Below are 20,772 nucleotides of genomic sequence, written 5' to 3'. Positions count from 1 at the left end.
CGCAAAAGAGTGCCTGATGAATTCTACTGGGTGGGTGGAGTGGATAATATATCAGGGCACACCGGTGACTCTTGTTCTGAGTCTGGAATGAAAAGCAGGCAGAAGTGGGTGGGGAGCAGCATTCCAGACCCAGCCTGCGCGCACTTCTGGATGGTTGCAGGAAGGCCAGGATGCTGGGGGTGGGGGGAGGCAGGAGGAGGGTGGGTAGGACCAGCCCCCGTGCAGAGCGTTCCAGGGAATTTGGACTTTGTCCCTAAGGCTATGGCGAGTAGAAGTGATGTATTCGGATTAGCAATGTCCATATTTATCCTTTTCTAATCCCTACTGTATTCCTTTCACAGTATTAATGTTAGACAAACTTGACTTCAGGGCAAAGAGCACTATTTAAAATAAAGGCAGTTATTACGTCCTGGTAAACAGTAGTTCACCAGGAAGATAGATTAATCCTGAATGTGTATGTGCCTGACAATGCAGTGTCAAAATCTGAAGCAAAAATTAAGAAGGAGAAATGGAAAAATATACACAAAGTGTGAGGTTTAAAAAAATAAGCCCTCTCTCAAAAACTTTTCAGTTAAATAGTCGAAAATATTAGCAAGTACATACAGGAGTTGAGCAAAATAATCAACAAAGTTGAAATAATGAGCCCCAAAGTTAAATAGTATGTTCAAATGTTTGAGATCCATAATAAAGAATACTTTTTAAATTATGTCCTGGTGAACACTTACCTGTATGTATGTACCAGAAGCAAGAAAGTTTCATGGAATGTTTCTCTTTACCTGGTGCAGTTTTCCTGTTTTCTATTCTGTTTCATTGATGTTAATGCTGATCTCGTTATACAAAATTGATTTCATGACCCACTAACGGATTGACACCTTTTTTCTTGAAAACACTGAGTTTCAAGCACACAAAGAGCTTTTTAAAATTGACTTTCTGGGGCACCTGGGTGGCTCAGTTGGTTGAGCGACTGCCTTCGGCTCAGGTCATGATCCTGGAGTCCCTGGATCGAGTCCCGCATCGGGCTCCCTGCTCAGCGGGGAGTCTGCTTCTCCCTCTGACCCTCCCCCCTCTCATGTGCTCTCTCTCTCTCTCAAATAAATAAATAAAATCTTTAAAAAAAATAAAATAAAATAAAATAAAATTGACTTTCTGGATTCCCCTCACCACGCCAAGCCTCTGGTACCCCTCTCTGTCCCCCTCTGGCCTTCCTCCCTGCAAAGGGAAGAGGACTTTGACTCCTGTTTTTACTGACTCAAGGCCATCTGATCTTTTCCTTTGCTGCTTCTCCATTGCTATATTTAGCCTTTCACCTTCCAGACCTGGAAAAAGGTAGTGTCGTCCCTTTCCAAGGGCAACTTTTACACCCTACTTTTGACTTCATCATCTTCTGTTTTCCTCCTTGAATATCTCCTCTGATTCTTACTTCTCCTTGATCATACCAGTAGGAACTCAGTCTTAATGAGTTTAACTGGCTCTCTCTGGACCTCAAAGATTATCTGTGACTATTCTTTTTTAGTCATTAGAGCACAGAACTTGGTCATTGTGATAGTTTTTTTTCTAGTTTTTATTTTTTAAGTTTTTAATTTCTTGAATGGCTGATGTATTCGCCTGGCCCAAAATGCCAAAGGTGGGAAAGACTATTGAGTTAGGAGGTTCTCACCCACCTTCTCTTTCAGCTGCTGTATACCCTGTCTCTTCTCCTTCTCCCACTCTGGAGAGAAGAGAGATTTCAATGGCATTTTTTTATTTTACTTATTCTCTTCCTGTCCTTCCTGGCTTCCTTTGTGGTGGTTCATGTTAACCTCCTATGCATTCTTCACTTACTGCTCCCACCACCCCCTGGGCTACGTAGCTCCAGGTCATTACGGGCTAAGACTCTTAGAACACACTTGTAATTGTTCCTTTCCCTTCTCTCAGGCTCTACCTCCTGTCAATGTTGTCAGCTAATCCTTGGCTGCAGTCTTATTTTATTTATGCCATTATCTGCCTGCCCTGGTCTCCAGGAAGCACACGCTCATTAGTTTTTTATTCACATCTCTCTACAATTGGCCTCAGTTTACTTTTTCCAATCTTATCAATCCACATCTCCACTGCAGCCACTGGTCTTCTGTTCTAGACAGCTTGCTCCTTTACTTTTATATCTTCGTAGCCTGGTACAGCGCCTGGTTCCTGGCAGGTACTTGATAAGTGTTTCTCCACTGAAGGGACAAATTTGAGAACAAACTTTGCACTTTCCTCTGCATTATTTTTCTTGCCGCTTTCCTTCTGCTTAAATGTAACTGTTCCTGGCTGCTTTACCTCTAACGTTGTATTCCTCTTCCATATTTCTAGAGCTCATTCGGTACCCAAAGGGTAGAGTCCTACAACTGTGGTCTGTTCATCTGAGGTCAGGGCACAGGGTTATGGGTAGTTGGAGCTCTTTCCTTAGAGGGGCATCTGTAGATGTTGAGATTTGGCCTGCCTGCCACAGAGATTCTGGCATGTTGTTCGAAGAGAAATCAGGGTATTTTTAGTCTATACACTAACATGAATTCCAGTAGAGTAGTTAGACTTTTAAAAGTTAACAAGGAAATAAAATTAATAAATACTTAATACTGGGTAAAGAACAACTTCTTAAGTGTAAAAATAATGGAAAAAGGAACGGTACAAGAATTAAAAATTGAAAATAGGTGCAGACACGTCAGAGTCGACATTTTAGTGTAAAAGGATTCAAATCAATAAGGAATATACAAGATGTGTTAGATATGAATGAGAAAATCCTAGAAAAAGAAAACATAAGCAGATTTTATAATTAAATGTTAAATTTTACCTGCAGTGAAAAGAAAATAAACATCATTTAGGCAATGGATACCAGCAAATGAGAAAAATTTAAAAAGAAATTCTAAATGGTGGCAAGAGTACCTTAAAACAAGCATTTTCCTATGTTTCAGGCAGAAGTCTAAGTTGGTATAACTCTGTGGAAAGCAATTCAGTAATGTCTGAAAGCTTTAAATTTTCTTATGTTTTCACCTACTAATTTCATTCCTAGGAATCTGTCCTAGAGCTGTTAATTACAGAGGCAATAAAATATTCACATAATATCCATCATTTATCGGTTTTTTTTTTTTTTTTTGAAAGATTTATCTTAGCGGGAGCAAGTGTGTGGGGGGAGGGGCAGAGGGAGAGAGGTTTTTTTTTTTTTTTTTTTTAAGATTTTATTTATTTTGCGAGAGAGACAATGAAAGAGAGACAGAGCATGAGAGGGAGGAGGGTCAGAGGAGAAGCAGACTCCCTGCTGAGCAGGGAGCCTGATGTGGGACTCGATCCCGGGACTCCAGGATCATGACCTGAGCCGAAGGCAGTCGCTTAACCAACTGAGCCACCCAGGCGCCCGTTTTTTTTTTTTTTTTTTTTTTAAGATTTTATTTATTTATTTGACAGAGAGAGACACAGCGAGAGAGCGAACACAGGCAGGGGGAATGGGAGAGGGAGAAGCAGGCTTCCTGCAGAGTAGAGAGCCCGATGTGGGGCTCGATCCCAGGACCCTGAGATCATGATCTGAGCCGAAGGCAGACGCTTAACGACTGAGCCACCCAGGTGCCCCAAGAGAGTCTTTTTTTAAAACTTTATTTAAAATCAATTTAGTTAACATATAATAGATTCATAGTTTCAGGGGTAGAATTTAGTGATTCATCAGTTGCATATAACTCCCAGTGCTCTTTACATCAAATGCCCTCCTTAATGCCCATCAGCCAGTTACCCCATCCCCCAACCTCCTCCCCTCTAGCAACCCTGTTTGTTTCCTATAGTTAAGAGTCCTTTATAGTTTGTTTCCCTCTCCGTTTTTATTTTATTTTTCCTTCCCTTCCCCTATGTTCATCTGTTTTGTTTCTTAAATTCCACATATGAGTGAAATCGTGTCTTTTTCTGACTTACTTCGCTTAGCATGATGCCCTCTAGTTCCATCCACATCGTTGCAAATGGCAAGATTCCATTCTTTTTGTTGGCTGAGTAATATTCCGTGTGTGTGTGTGTGTGTGTGTGTGTGTGTGTGTACGTGTGCGTATACACACACCACATCTTCTTTATCCATCTGTCGATGGACATCAGGGCTCTTTCCATAGTTTGGCTATTGTGGACATTGCTGCTATAAACACTGGGGTGCAGGTGCCCCTTCGAATCACTATTTTTTGTATCCTTTGGATAAATACCTAGAAGTACAATTGCTGGGTCATAGGGTAGTTCAGTTTTCAACTTTCTGAGGAACCTCCATACTGCTTTCCAGAGTGGCTGCACCAGCTTGCATTCCTACCAACAGTGTAAGAGGGCTCCCCTTTGGGAGAGAGAGAGTCTTAAACAGACTCTGTGCTGAGTGCAGAGCCCTACTCAGGGCTGGATCTCATGATCCTGAGGTCACCATCCCAACCGACTGTGTACCCAGGCACCCCTATCACAGTATTTTTTAACAATGGGGGAAAACTGGAAATCACTTAAATGTCCAAGAGTAAGGAAGCTTCCTTTAGTGGAAAATTATGTAGCCATGAAGTTACAATTTTGAAGAGTATTTTATTTTTTTAATTTTTTTTTTTTTAAGATTTTATTTGTTTGACAGATTGAGAGAGAGCACAAGCAGGGGGAGTAGCAGAGGAAGAGGGTGAGCAGGGAACCCAAAGTAGGGCTCAATCCCAGGACCCTGGAATCATGACCTGAGCTGAAAGCAGATGCTTAACCAACTGAACCACCCAGGTGCCCCTTGAAGAGTATTTTAAAGACATGACACAATACTCAAGAAATGTTACAAGAAAAAAATTAGTATACACTGCTGTATTTGCAGTCTTGTGATGTGGAATGCACACAGACATATGACCTGAAACGTAGCAAAATAAGTTTTCTGGCTGGTGGGATGGGAGTGATAAAATATTTTTTTCCAATTTTATACAGGATGACTTTTATAATAAGAATGCATATTACTTAAAATGTAAATATTGTCTTACTGGTTAGTTCCACGTATGGATTCTGTAGCACAATGGTTAAGAGCGCAGGCCATGAGTCATGCAGGTCTGGCTTTGAGTTGCAGTTCTGCCCAAAGAGAAGTCAACTTTATTTGCCTCCCACTGAATGTTATCATGAACAACAAAGGCATTCAAGATACAATAGTCAAAACTCAAATGAATTTAGAGACTATGAATTATTGTCTGTAATTTCCCCATGAGTTACAGATTGATTATAAATTTCCCTAAAATAAAATTTAAATGGTAATAATTAAAATGTAATTTTAATTTTCTACTAAGGGAAATCGTGTTTTCATCCTTGGTAATTTTTTCCAGCTATTGAGCTACCACTAGCGTCACATTTATCTCCATGTATAGAACAGACTGTTGCACCCTGGGTTTTGCAAGAGAATTAAGTCCTGAAGTCCTCACACATCCACTGAGTGTAATGAATTAGCCTCCTGCCTGGTCGGCTAGACTAGTATCCGTTATGTGCCGTCCTTGGGGAAAATTGCGAGAAGTCACCCAGAGCATTCTGTTCTGTTCTGAGGAACCCTCATTGGGATGCCTGGCACAGACTAGGCCCGCAAGAAATAGCCGTGGCTCTTAGTCCCATAAAAGAGCACCAGCTTTCTGGATTTCTTTGCTTGGTGTAAGCGTTTTTGGGAAAGGGTATTTTCCACGGTGTGGTCCAGTAAGTGGACCTCTTCCTGGCTGTTTCTCAGGCCCTGTCTTTGAATCGGACTGGCTGGGACCGTGGAGGACTTCTCTGATTTGCCCTCTTGCAGTGTACCAGCCTCTTTCCTCCACTGCAGGGCGCCCAAGTACTGCCTCCCATCCGAGGAGAGGCTCAGCTTGTCAGTTCTCGCCCCATAACTGTCCTTGTAGCCGAGACCTTATTCAGGCCTCGGATTTAATGCTTTTCCACAAATTGCTTTACAGTAATGTATTCAGTTCTGGCTGTTCATAACTGCCCTTTGGGGATGTTGATCGTTTAAAATAGACTGCTGAAGATACTGTCTTAATATGTTCTCTGATTAATATTTTCTCATGAGTGCTTCTTGTTTTCTTTTAGCTACTGATCTACTCCTTGCCTGGAATCCCATTTGTTTGGGATTGGTAGAAGGTGTTATTGGGAAAATTCAACTTCATTCAGGTATGTTTCTATAAAGTCCTTCAATTTGTCAAATTTAATGCGGCATTCTATGGCATTTTCTTCTTTGAGGATGAATGTGGATTCTGTTATGGCTTTGATTCCTTTGCCCTAATTTTAGGTCTACCCAAAGTAGGTATTAAGTATCACATACCTACTATGTGTCAGGAATTATTCTAGTTGGTAGAACACAATAGTGAGAAAAAACTGACCTGCTCTCACCCTTGTGGAGCTTACAGTTTAGGAAGACAGATATCAGTAAGTAATCACTGAAATAATTGTATGATTATTTGATAATTATGGTATGTGCTCTAGCAGGTAGAGACACCAACTGCACTGATTTCGAGGGAGAAGGTGGTAGGAAGAAGGCTGGTGAGGTAGGCAGATGGCAGACCATGACTGGCCAACTTTGGGTCGGATGTCCATTCTGGATACAATCAACTCTGGCCAGGGAAGAGTAAGGTTCTCTTAGCATGCAGTGTGGCCCTTTCCAGGTGCCCTCACCAGGGCAGGCAAATTGATGAAAGGTCTAGGTTATTCACCAGGCCCTTGCTTAGAAGACAGACCCTTGTGTCTGGGGTTCAGAAGGAATTTTGATGATGAGAAAAGAGATGTTATATAGGCGGGTTCCAAAAAGTCCTGAAAAGTACTAACTGAAATATTTTAAGCACTGTATTTAAATATCTGTTTCTCCTTTGACATCAGTTTTAATGAGTTATGAACTATAGGTAGCTTTACCATTATTACCGTGTAATTGGGAGTCTGGCTACCTCTGTAGTATGCCCTTTCTTACTCTTCTAAAATAAAATTGTTGTGGGGTGCCAGGCTGGCTCAGTGGGTAGAGCATGTGACTCTTGATCTCAGGGTTGTGGGTTCAAGCCTGACGTGGGGTGTAGAGATTACTTAGAAATAAAAACATTTTTTTAAAGATTTTATTTATTTAGGGGCGCCTGGTGGCTCAGTTGTTGGGTGTCTGCCTTCGGCTCAGGTCATGATCCCGGGGTCCTGGGATTGAGCCCCGCATCGGGCTCCCTGCTCTGTGGGAAGCCTGCTTCTCCCTCTCCCACTCCCCCTGCTTATGTTCCCTCTCGCTGTGTCTTTCTCTGTCAAATAAATAAAATCTTTAAAAAAAAGAGAGGTTTTATTTATTTGAGAGAGAAAGAGCAAGCACGAGTGGAGGGGGAGGAGCAGAGAGAGAGGGAGAGAGAGAGAGAATCTCAAACAGACTCCCCACTGAGCATGGAGCCCAACATGGGGCTCGATCCCAGGACCCCGAGAACATGCCCTGAGCCAAAGGCAGATACTTAACCTACTGAGCCACCCAGGCGCCCTAAAAATAAAATCTTTAAAATTGTTGTGTATTTGAGAACTGGGTTGATTTCATGAAATATTTCATAGATACAAAAAGCTATTTACCACAGATACACGGTGTAGGTTGTAAAACACACATCCATCTGCCACCCAAACTAAGAGATGAGACATAACCGATGTCTTTGGATCCCTCACTGTGCCTTCCTCCACGTGTGTCCTGCTTTCTTCCCTTCAAGAGCAGCTGCTATTTTTAATTTTGTGTTTATTCCCTTGATTTTCATTAGTGCTTTTATTACATATGTATTCCTAAGTAATATGCTAAGGTTTGTATTTGGGGGACTTTACATAAACGGTATTAAGCTGTTTGTGTTCTTCTACTTCTTTTTTTTCCCCTCGATTCAACTCGATATTTTTGAGATTTACCAGTGTTGATGTATGAAGCTTTTAGTTCTTTATTTTCACTTTTGTATGAATATATCATAATTTGTCCTTTCTTCTGTCAGTGTGTAATTGTTTGGGGGTTTATTTTTGCTATTAGAAATAATACCGCTATAAACATTGTTATATATTCTGTCTTTGGTAGTTTTGTAATTCTTTTGGTATGAGGAGAAAAGCATTTAGACATTGTATAACCATGCTAAGTATTTTAGTAACACTCTCCTACCTGTCCACATTTACATAAATATATTTTTAATTCATTTATATGCTGACAGGATAATTTCATAGCTGAGTGTTCTGAGCTAAAACTCATTTTCTATTGTTTAAATGAAGCTTATGAAACTTGAGTTATTTTTCTTCAGTTTCAGTCACATGCTGGAGCAATGAATAAATCACTGAAATCAGTAAGGAGATCTGAATCCAAACTTTATTTATTAGCTTCAAGATATAGAGGGGGATACTTAACATGGCTTTCATTTATCTATTGCGCCTTAGAACAACAACATATAATATCACACAATTCTGTGGACTGACCTAGAGGCTCTTTTGCCCCTTTTCTTCTGTTGTCTGAGGTCACTTGTGTGGCAGGATTCAGCTGGGACTTTGCCTGGAGCGTCTCTGTCCATGAAACTCATCTCACAAGGCCTCCCCTTGGGTCCTCTTTCTATCCTGGACACCTGGACATTTTTTCGAGGTGGGGGCTGGGCACCAAGAAGACCAGTCCCGGTGTACAAAGTTTTATCAAGCCTCTGCTTTTGTCCCTGAGCTTGCTAATACTCCACTGGCCAAAGGAAGTCCCGTACCCAAGCCCACAGTGAACATCAGAGGGGGCTTCACAAAGGCTTGCATCCCAGAAGGCTGATTCACTGGGGCCACAATGCCCATGAGCCTCCACTTTGTAAGCTGTAAAACAAGAGTAAAAATAACTGCCCTCATTTTTTTCCCCTACAGTATTGTGAGTCTAAATGAGACTGAAGGTCCTTAATAAATTACCACTATTTTATCAAGGCTCTTTTGGTTGCAAATACAAACTTATCAGCATACACAAAACAAAGTTGGATTGCTTTGCCTTTGGATTCCGAGCAAGTGGTTGATGAGCAGTGGGGGTTCCTGTCTACAGGCCATTTTGGAAAAGGGAGAGGTGAAGAAAGAAAATATAAGGAAAGAAAGGCAGGGAAAGTAATCTCTGTACTTCCCTCCCCCCCCTCTTGTCACATCACTTCTAAGGTTTGGCTCTTAAGAGGAGTGGGGAGGAAGCAAAGGAACATCTTTTCTGGGCCCCCTGCTGCTCTTCCTTCCCTCACCCACCACCCACCAGAGAGAACTGCAGCCACACCCCAGGGTGTCACTCCGCCCCCATGCCACCCCCCAGCTCCCCACCCTTCTGCAACCATCTTCCCCTTCTCCCTTCGCTCCTGCATTCTCTGCCCTGGGATGCCTCATCCCCTCCCCTCCCAGAGCCCCGCTAAAGCTCCTGCTCTGGCCACACCATTGGCCTGGCTGGTGGGAGATTTGCTCCCAGGAAGGACTAGAACTAACAGGATCACTTCAGGTGCATTCTCCCCTGGGAGCATCTTACCTTCTGGGGGTAGAGGATGGGGGGATAACATGTCTGTACTTAAACTCTTTCTCACTCCTGTTTCCCTCCTACTTGTTCTCCACATTTCAGTGCACGAATTTTTGTTCTTGCCTAGTGAGATGGGAACATAAGTTTATTTGAACAGATGTCATTGACAGTCTAACAGCGGCGTGGGTGAGCCATGCCTCTGTTCCTGACTGTCACTGAACTCTGAGCTCTGTGGAATGTAAGCAGGCGTGACTTAGGAATTGGATTAGCTTGTAAGGGCTGCCATAGCAAAGTCCCATAGACTGGGGGACTTAACAGAAGCTTCTAGAGGCTAGAAGTCCAAGATCAAGGTGTTGGCAAGTGGTTTCTTCTTTCTCCTTGGCTTGTAGATGGTTGTCTTCTCCCTGTGTCTTCCTATCATCTTGACTGTGGTCACACTGTCCTTTCTCTGTGTGCATCTGTGTCCAAATTTCCTCTTCTAAGGACACCAGCCACATTGGATGAGAACCCATCCTAATAACCTCATTTTAACTTTATTACCTCTTTAAGACCCTACCTCTAAAATAGGGTCACATTATGAGGTACTGAAGGTTAGGACTCCAGCATATGATTTTGGGGGGACATAGTTCAGCCCATAATAGGAACTTAATGTCTACTGGAATGCTTATTACAAATGCATAGCAAAGAGAATTACCACTGTTACTTCTTTCCCTTTATTTCACGGTGAGATAGGCCATTCCCCAGATATTATTGACTAGGCACCCACCCCAGAGTTGGACTAACCTGGAAGATCACACAGTAGCCTTGGGTCAGGTTACTTCATCTAAGCTGCCACTCGCCCACTGTAAGACAAAGCTAACACCTCCTTGATATGATCGTTGTGAGGTACAATAAAACTCCCTTAAGTGCTTAGCATGGTTCCTGGTAATAGTAAGCATTCAATAGATGCTGGCTCTTAATTTTTTCCCTTAGTTTTAAAGGTCATTTAGAGGTGTCAGATACTCTACTAGAGAACCACTTAAGTTCTGGCTATATTATTTTGAATAAATTTTAAACTTAGATTGTTTTTTCCAATAATGTTAATATTTGCTGAAACTAATGATATTAACATGTCATTAAAGGACTACATGGTGGGGATCTATAAAAAGTAATGTTTTTAGTGGTTAAATATTAGCATCAGTGAAAGTTATATTCCATAATCCATGTGCCCCTTTTAAAAAAATGTGTGGTGCAAGGATTTTAAAGTATTATTTAGTTGTATTCTCGGCTGATAATTGCCCTTCCTTTTAGCAGGCTCTGCCAGAAAATTTTTGTGTTAACCCTGTGTCTAGGAAGTAAGTACCCTTTTAGAACCGTTAGGCTTCCTTGGATTTGGAAGGCCTCTTTTGCGGGCAGGTGGACTTTCAGCTAGGGTGTAATGTAGTCTATCTCCCGCAATTTGAATGTGTCTGACTTTGATTTGATTAGTGGGATTTATCAATATGAAGAACAGAAAATAGAAGGAACGTGTCATGTGCTAAATAGATGAAAGAAAAGCTATATGAAATATCAACATTTTTTATCCACTGTAGGGTCTAGGAGGACTTAAGAATGATAGTCAAATTCTTATCACAACTGTAATTACACATTAACTTTTTTTTCCTTTTTTCTCTTGGTCCCTTCCCACCCCATCCCCTAAGGATGAGCTCCAGGGAGACAGGGGCTGTGTCCCCCTCTGCTGGCCTGCAGCAGGGCTATTCATAATTATTCAGCAAATACTTATGAGTTTAACAAATAATTATGGAATGCCTACTGCATGTCAAGGTCTGCACTCAGTGATGGGGACTGCGGGGTGAACAAAACATGAAGCTTCCAGGAATGTAGGATTGGATCCAAGAGGAAGACATTAATTACCCAATCACACTGTCTGATCATTAAGCTTAAGCTTCTGAAGAAGAGTGTGGGATGTTGTAAGGACATGATGAAGGGGCCTGAGTGGTGCAGTGGGGGTCCTGGATGGACAGCATCCCTGAGGACATGATGTCTGAGTCCAGGCCTGAAAAATGAGTGAGATAATCTGGACAAGGCCAGGATAAGGGCGGGGAGTGAGAGGAGAGATGGTTCTTGGCAGAGTCAGCAGCTGTGCAAAAGGCCCACATGATTGATGTTTCCTCTGTTTTCTGTGTGATGGGGAGATTGCCATTATTTTCACTCCAACATCCATGAGAAGGTTGCATTAGGCTGCAGACTTTAAATGGGTCAAAAAAACTCTTTCAGATCTATTTTAAAGATTGAGAAGAAGATAAGCTCAGTTAGGGTAAGAAGTATCAGAATATAAAAAGCAAAAGTTATATATTCCATGATATTTTCAGAAATAGTGTGAAAACTGTCAGGAATCGTGATTAATTTGGCAATAGAGGCTCTTGGTTTAGTAATTGAGTTACTACTCCTAGTGTTGAACAGCCAGAGACACCGTTCACTCAAGTAGCTCTCATTCATTAAAATAGTGCTCACCATCTGCTGTTTCTCCACTCTGGAAGATGTCACAATCATTAACATGGTAAAATGTATTATGCATATGGTTTAAAAAGTGCCATTTTCGTCTGCTGGGGAGACTCTGCTAGGACAGTAATGACATGAAATATTTTATATACTTCAGTGATGAATGAGTGGAGTGTCACTAGCCTCGCTTCAGTACTTTCCTGAAAAGCCACTAGAAAACCCCAGTTGTTGAGGGCAGTGGAGGGAAGAGGAGAGAAGCTGGCGGGGCTTCTTATGTTTAAATACGAGTATAATTGTCTGAGTATGGTTGCATTGTGAGAGAAGTAGATTGTTTTATTGTCTGCCGACAACTCACACTATTACAAACATGTAAGGATTAGGATAATGGTTGTACAACTCCATACGTGTATTAAAACCATTGAGTTGTATACTTACAATGGGTGAATTTTATGGTCTATAAATTATATCTCAATGAAGCCATGAAAAACATTTAAGTCAGAAGGTAGCTTTTGATGTACCCTGTTGTCATTACTTCTGATTTTATCTTAGTTAAAAAGTTCAATACCTCTCTCTTTAGGTAACTTCTGGTGATTTTTTTCATGTACTAAAGTCGCTTTGAGGGAAGTATTCAAAGGCAGTATTATTTCTGACATTACATTTCTTTCTTTTTTTTTTTTTTTAAAGATTTATTTATTTATTTATTTGAGAGAGAGAGAATGAGAGACAGAGAGCACGAGAGGGAAGAGGGCAGAGGGAGAAGCAGACCCCCTGCTGAGCAGGGAGCCCTATGTGGGACTCGATCCCGGGACTCCAGGATCATGACCTGAGCCGAAGGCAGTCGCTTAACCAACTGAGCCACCCAGGCGCCCTCTGACATTACATTTCTACCAAAATAGGAATGATTTAAAATGTAATTCAAGGGGCGCCTGGGTGGCTCAGGCAGTTAAGCGTCTGCCTTCGGCTCAGGTTATGATCCTGGGGTTCTGGGATCGAGCCCCGCATTGAGCTCCCTGCTCGGCAGGGAGTCTGCTTCTCCCTCTCCCACTCCCCCTGCTTGTGTTTCCTCTCTCACTGTCTCTCTCTCTCTGTCAAATAAATAAAATCTTTTAAAAATAAATAAATGTAATTAAAATCCAGTCATTTTATATTCATTTTGTTATTCATGAGGATCTCAGAATTATTTATTTTGGAGGTAAAATTTTCATTGGTGACTAGGTTCCTGGCTAATCCTTAAAAGATTCTTTACTTGTAGTTTAGGGCACCTGTTCTTGGAATGGCTTTGGGTCTGGGAAGCAGGCAGCTAAGTGGCATCTTCTTGCTCTTTTCTGCTTCCTTCCTCTTCCTTTTATTCTCTCCCCAGGTACGTAGGTGCTGAGTGGCCCTCACCTCTGCTCTTGGCTCCCATCAGCCTCTTCATCACTGTACACAGCCTCTTCATTACTGTACACTTCAGAATTTTCCATCACCTCCCTTGTCCCCAATCTGAGCTCCAGCCTCCATGGTGCAGATGGTTCCAACTCCCTGGTGGGGGCAATGCTTGAACCAGACCCACGAGTGTGACCCATAGCTCTGAGCTTTCCCAAGGGTCGTCAGACAAGGAAGCTTCTTGTCGCTGAGCACATCTCTCATTGGCAGATATTCATACTTTCAGGCAGAGAGATTCTTTAGAGACGGGCCAGCGTGCCTCTTAGCTATTCCACTACCATTCCAGTTTCCAGTTACAGACCCATGTGTTCTTAAACTCCAGTTGTTCTCCTCTGTGATTCCTATGGTGGTGATACTAAAAGTTTTTAGCTTTGGAAAAAGAAGGGGATTGTTATGGTAAGAGTGACACTCTGTATGGACCACCTACAAAGCTGCTTTTTATATTTCCTCCCTTATATTCTTTTTGAACTTTTTATCTTCTTGAACATTCTGAAGTAATTATAATCAAATTATTATGAGGTCTAATTGTTGAAGAAAAGAAATCTTGGTAAATCTAGTAAGTTCTCATTTACTTAGACGTGGGCCAGTATCAGCCATCCAGAGCAGAAAATGATTACTGATGGAATTGACTTGGTTCTCAAGTTGGTTACTGCCTGTGGGCTTGGGGTCCCCTCTTTTAGGTAGTCTCCAACCTTGAAGCATGCTTGTGTCATCTCTCCAACAGTAATTTATCTTCATGATGGTAGACCTGCATCATGAATAAAAATCCCAATTATGGGGAGCCTGGGTGGCTTGGTTGAGTGTCCAACTCTGTTTCGGCTCAGGTCATGATCTTATGGTCATGAGATTGAGCTCTGTGTTGGGCTCTGTGCTCAGAGCGGAGTCTGCTTGAGATTCTCTCTCTCCCTCTCCCTCTGCCCCTCCCCACCCCTATTCTCGCTCTCAAATAAGTAAATCTAAATCAAAAAAAGTTTCCAATTATACTTCATAAACTTATCTGTAATTATACTTAGTAGGTATATTTATATTTATAGTAGGTATATTTATATATATATATATTTCCTACTATACTTAGTAGGAAAATATGTAATACATTAAGGTTTTCAATAAACATAAGAAAACATCTTAGCACTTTAAGGAGGATAAGCTATAGTTATATAAAAAATGTACTTTTATATACACATTCATTTTGCCCAATGATACTTTAAGTTTGACTTTTCTAGTTTTCTAAAACTATTACAGACACAAAAGACTTTATATTTTTATAGAGTGTAAGAGATTATTTCATTTTATGGAAGATCATTATGAGGGATTTAAATTCATCCTAAGCATTGTAAGCTGACCCGAATATGCTTCTGATTCCACCATTCGGTATTTTTGAAATGGTGCCTATAAAGAGCCTCTTGCCCTGGATGCTCTCCTTGTGAGTCACTGTCAATTTTCTGTAAACCCAGACTTGGGGAACTTTTAGTAGGCAACAGAGCAAACCAGTCAAGAATTATTGAGTAACTGCTATGTATGAAAGATTAACAAATTAATAACTGGCTTTTTAGTTGGTAAGAAAATTAGAAGCCCGATATGATGTACTTTTAGCTACCAGGTACCTGCCTGGAAAAAATGGTCGGGCTCCCAGCTCAGCAGGGAGTCTGCTTCTCCCTCTGACCCTCCTCCCTCTCATGCTCTCTCTCTATCATTCTCTCTCTCTCTCAGTAAATAAAAATCTTAAAAAAAAAAGATTTCCCAATTATTAGTTTCTCTTATAATGTATAGCATGTTAATATAATATAATATTATGGAACATTTAAAGAGACTTCATATATTCAAAAAGAGATCAAGAGAAACTAGTCTGTTTCTGACAGCAAAAGACAAGCAATATTTGAAGAGATAATAGTCAAGAATTTTCCAAAACCAATTATAAATACAAGTCACAGCTTTAAGAAGTACTTTGAACCACCAGGGGAAAAGTATAAAGAAAACTACACTTCTGCGCCTCATAATGAAACTGATGAAAACTGAAGACAAAGAGAACACCCTGAAAACAGACAAAAAGTGCACATTAAAGTCAGAAGCATGAAGTAATCCTTGATAGAAACAATGGAAGCAGAACGATATCGTCGAAGTGCCTCTCTGGCATTTTGTAACTTTAAATTTTAAGGAAAATAAAGACATTTTGAGACAACTGAAACTGAGAGAATTTGTTACCAGTAGTATCTGCACTAAAAAGAAACACTAAAGAGAGTTCTTCAGGCACAAGATAAATGACACTCCATTGGAGTGTAGAGATGGGGAAGGGATGGAGATCCACAGAAAGTGTAAGTTGGTAAATTTAAAGGAATTTGGCTTTATGTGGCGTTAAAATTAATATAAATTTAAATACACAACAATAGAAACGATAGGGAGTTGACAGGGGTTGCTGTTCTAAGGTCCTTTCACTGACCTGAAACTGGTAAAAACAAACAAACGAAAAAACATAGGCTTTTGTAAGTCAGGGCTCTTGTAATCATCCCCTTGATATAACCATTAACAGAAAAATAAAAGATTGTAAAATGTGAATAAAGGAGGACATAGAATAATAATTTTAAAAATCCCCCAAAAGGCAATTAAGGTATATAGAACAGGACAAATAATAAGATAGTAGATTGATTTCTAAATATACCAATAATTACATATGAATGGATTTAAAACTCCACTAAAGCAGAGCTTTTCATACTGGAAGAACAGTCAAATCCATCTACAAGCTGCTCTCAAACACCTTAGGTCTATGTATAAAGAATGTTTGAAAGTAAAAGGATAGAAAAAATAAATCTTGAAAACACTAACCTACTGAAAACTGATGTAGCTATACTAATATCAAAGCAGAATTAAGGCAAGAAGCATAGAGGGATATACATTTCAATAATTACAAAAGGCTTAGGTCGCCTGAAAGGCATAACAATTTTAAATTTGTATGAACCTAAACATAACTTCAAAATAGATAAAGAGCAATGGGTCATTTGACTCATTGGTTCAGGACTGTCAATTTGACATGACAGAGAAACATGTATTTTTTTTTTTAAGATTTTATTTATTTGAGAGAGCGAGCACGAACGGGGAGGGGCAAAGAGAGAGGAAGAAGAGACTACTAGGGGAGCAGGGAGCCGGATGTGGGGCTCCATCCCAGGACCTTGGGATCATGACCTGAGCCGAAAGCTAGACACTTAACTGACTGAGCCACCCAGGCGCTCCTCCACGTAAGTATTCTTGATGTCAGTTTGACACAGAAGAAAGGAAAGGCGAGCCAACTTAATTCCCTTTTCTAATTCTCATTTTCCTTCTTTACCAACATGACTCCATCCTCCAATAAATGTAGTGGGAATGCAGACCCCTCCCTGAGGCATTAACTGTAGAAGCCCTTCAAGAATTTAAGTATCTGTATTCGAAATATTACATTACAAACAGCTTTGGAGTATAGGTATCCACTTGTCTTTGGATTCGCATGTGGCCATAGTTACAAACTCTGTGCTGGCCCCTCCGTCCACAGTGGACTGTGTTAGGGCAGGAGGTGCTCTCTGGTTGGCCATTTCCCACCCTCTCCTCCAAGAAGTGGACCCAGGAGAGGTGCAGGGTGTGCTTGATCCTCAGAAATATAGTCTGCTGTTGGGGGGTGAGTTAAAGGAGGTAAATGCGTGAGAGTCAACAGCAGACTTCCCTTCTCTCTTTATTTTTGCCTTTGGTCATAACGTGAATGGTTAGAGAGAGACGGAGAAAGTGGAGTGTCCAAAAGAGCAGTGAAAACAGAACCTACAAAATAAGTTATGGTTGTATACCACAGAATGCTTTTTTTCCCCTCTCTCTCTCTCAAAAAAATAAAGTCTTAACAAAAAATCCTACTGAATCAGTTCAAATCAGAGCCAGTCTTTTGAAAATGTAAACCAGAAGAAAAGAAAAGAAAAGCAAAATCTTTTTCAGACAAATATTTCATTCACTTCAATTGTCTGGCACATATGAATATGTATGTCTTTCAGGAGTTCTTTTTTTTAATTAGCATATAATGTATTATTTGTTTCAGGGGTACAGGTCTGTGATTCACCAGTCTTACACAATTCACAGTGCTCACCATAGCACATACCCTCCCCAATGTCCATCACCCAGCCACCCCATCCCTCCCACCCCCCAGCAACCCTGTTTGTTTCCTGAGGTTAGGAGTCTCTTATGGTTTGTCTCCCTCTCTGGTTTCGTCTTTTTTCATTTTTTACTCCCTTTCCCTATGATCCTCTGTCTTGTTTCTCAAATTCCTCATATTAGTGAGATCATATGATAATTGTCTTTCTCTGATTGACTTATTTCGCTTAGCGTAATACCCTCTAGTTCCATCCACGTTGTTGCAAATGGCAAGATTTCGTTTCTTTGATGGCTGCATAATATTCCATTGTGTATGTGTGAGTGTGTGTGTGTGTATGTATATATATCTTCTTTATCCATTCATCTGTTGATGGACATCTGGGCTCTTTCCATAGTTTGGCTATTGTGGACATTGCTGCTATAAGCATTGAGGTGCACGTGTCCCTTCGGATCCCTACATTTGTATCTTTGGGGTAAATACCCAGTAGTGCAATTGCTGGGTCGTAGGGTAGCTCTATTTTCAACTTTTTTTTTTTTTTTAAAGATTTTTATTTATTTATTGAGAGAGAGAGAGAGAGAATGATAGAGAGAGAGCATGAGAGGCTGGAGGGTCAGAGGGAGAAGCAGATTCCCTGCTGAGCAGGGAGCCCGATGCGGGACTCAATCCTGGGACTCCAGGATCATGACCTGAGCGAAAGGCAGTTGCTTAACCAACTGAGCCACCCAGGCACCCTCTATTTTCAACTTTTTGAGGAACCTCCATACTGTTTTCCAGAGTGGCTGCACCAGCTTACGTTCCCACCAACAGTGTATAGGAGGGTTTCAGGAGTTCTTTTCATTAAATCTCAACCTATTTACCAAATTAACCAACACGCCCCACTGCCTCTCTGCAAAGCCTGTTGGTGGATGCACTGGTTGCTCCGAAGGCTGAAAGCTGGTGGCTGGTGGGGGACGGGGTAGGAAGCCCCCTCTGTCCTGGTGGATCGTGGATTGTGTTTGTTCCCAAACCTGTGTATATCTCTTTAACTCATTATTGTAATCACATAATTTAAATAGTAAATAAGCACATCAACTCTAAGTGCAAAAGGAAGCTGAATTAAATACTCTGGAATACTAAATAAAGCTATGTTGCATTAAAAAGAAAAAGAAAAAACAGCAACATCAAATACCCATCAGTGGCTCATCCTCAAAGAACAGTTCTCGGTAAATCAATGTACATTTGAATGTTTCATATGAAAAATAAAGTTACATTTTTTTTAAAGTCCTTTTTAAGCTTTCAAGTAAGATTAAAAGGACTAATGCCAAAAATGGTAACCAGTTGCTCTCACAAAGTGGAGTTTGGATTTGATTTAAAGAATATCCATGGCGGGGCGCCTGGGTGGCTCAGTCGTTAAGCATCTGCCTTCGGCTCAGGTCATGATCCCAGGGTCCTGGGATCGAGCCCCGCATCAGGCTCCCCACTCCGCGGGAAGCCTGCTTCTCCCTCTCCCACCCCCCTGCTTGTGTTCCTTCTTTGGCTGTGTCTCTCTCTGTCAAATAAATAAATAAAATCTTTAAAAAAAAAAAAAATCCATGGAATGGGGAATAATGGTCAAAGGGAACTTTAGTTTTATCCATTAGCATTTACATTTTTAAGCAAATAGAATGTATTCATATATTCCCTATAAAATTAACATTAATAAAAATAAAAAGGATTGCTGGAAACTCACCGTTGGATCAAATGCTTTTCTTTTCTTTATGTCAGTAGGATGGATAGCCATGTTGAGAAACATGTAGATGGAATATTTCCTAGAGGTGAGGTCATGAGTGTCTCTCTAAAAACACTTTTTTCTGGAATTGGATGAAAAAGAATTTTTTATGAAAATCTTTATTCCACAATCGTTTATCCCCTTTTAAGTGAGTCAGTTCTTGTATAGAGGAAGCAATTGAATCTTTTCCAGGACTATTGTTTTAGCTTGCCCTACTGGTCATGCTTTTCAAGATAATGCATTCTTAATCAGTTTTCTTATCTCGCTGGGAAGTCAGAATTCCTTGTCTGTCTCTTCCTGGAGGAGCCAGGGTTACAAAACTGATTTTTTCTCCCACTGTAATGTGTTTAACAGGGTGAAAGAATATCTTTATGCCAAAGGACCTTGCTAGCCTAAGTTACCTTTGACTCTTGGTTCCACCACACATCCGCATCTCAAGTGTGGCAGCTTTAATTGAGCCAAGTTTTTTTTTTTTTTTTTTTTCCCTGGTGGGTGATATAAATGAATACAATAGCCTGCCTTGGTGCTTTTAAAAATTTAATTACAGAATTGTGCCTGATGTATCCTGGGACTGCCAAACACTAGTGCCCGGATAATTCTGCATTTTTCTTGTCTTAACACTCAAATTATAAAACATACATTTGGGTCATTTAACCCTGTTACTAACATGCTCATTCTCGCCAGACTTTCCAGGCTTCTAGGGTTGTTATGTGCTGTTTCACCTAAAGCAAAATAATTACAGACTAGACATTGCTATTGTTTTCCATGAGGTTTTTTTTATTTGTTTTGCTTTGTTTTCTAGAGTCAGTGATTTTGCCTGGAGATAGCTCTGTGTCCAATTCAAAATCTTCATTTTCTTTCCATTATGATAATTTTTTTTAAAGATTTTTTTTTTTTATTTGACACAGAGAGAGCACAAGCAGGGGGAGTGGCAGAGGGAGAGAGGGAGAAGCAGGCTCCCTGCTCAGCAGTGAGCCCTATGCGGGGCTGATCTCAGGACCCCTGGATCACAAACTGAGCTGAAGGCAGATGCTCAACCAACTGAGCCACCCAGGTGCCCCTCCATTGTGGTAATTTCAATTAGTTTTTTGAAAACTAGTGAAAAGAGGTAGCTGTTTGGAGTAGTGTTGATGTATTTCAAGAATTAGTAGGCTGTCCTAGCTTTACCTTTGTCTTTGGCGGAAAATACTTTTTTTAGTTCTTATTCTCTGCTTCACTAGGTTAAAACTCCTAACAAGTTCTTTTGCTTTTTTTTTTTAAGAAGGAGCTTTAAAAAAAATTTATATGTAATCCACATGCCATAATAAAGTCACCCTTTTAGGGGACGCCTGGGTGGCTCAGATGGTTAGTTATAACCAAAGTAAGTTGGGATGATGAAAATGTTTTGGAATTAGTGCTGATGGTTGTACAACCTTGAGAATATATTGTACATTTTTTTTAAAAAAAGATTTTATTTATTTATTTGACATATAGAGAGATAGCTAGAGAGGGAACACAAGCAGGGGGAGTGGGAGAGGGAGAAGCAGGCTTCCCGCAGAGCAGGGAGCCCGATGCGGGGCTCAATCCCAGGACCCTGAGATC

At 40.7% G+C, this 20,772-nt stretch overlaps 1 protein-coding gene across 7 annotated transcripts in view; it reads left to right on the top strand.

The window, feature by feature from the left end:
• The window catches only part of INPP5F (inositol polyphosphate-5-phosphatase F), an 86,339-nt gene that overhangs the window by 15,766 nt on the left and 49,801 nt on the right, over positions 1 to 20,772 (top strand). For all 7 annotated transcript variants that reach the window (XM_081823398.1, XM_081823397.1, XM_081823399.1 and 4 more), the window contains exon 2: positions 6,043 to 6,123. In XM_081823398.1, coding sequence (XP_081679524.1) covers positions 6,043 to 6,123 — 81 coding nt within the window. The remainder of the gene's footprint in view (positions 1 to 6,042; positions 6,124 to 20,772) is intronic.

Source organism: Leptonychotes weddellii, chromosome 6, assembly GCF_054177405.1.
Source record: "Leptonychotes weddellii isolate Sample4059 chromosome 6, ASM5417740v2, whole genome shotgun sequence".
NCBI classification, from domain to species: domain Eukaryota; kingdom Metazoa; phylum Chordata; class Mammalia; order Carnivora; family Phocidae; genus Leptonychotes; species Leptonychotes weddellii.
This window is presented reverse-complemented; position numbering and strand designations above follow the sequence as displayed.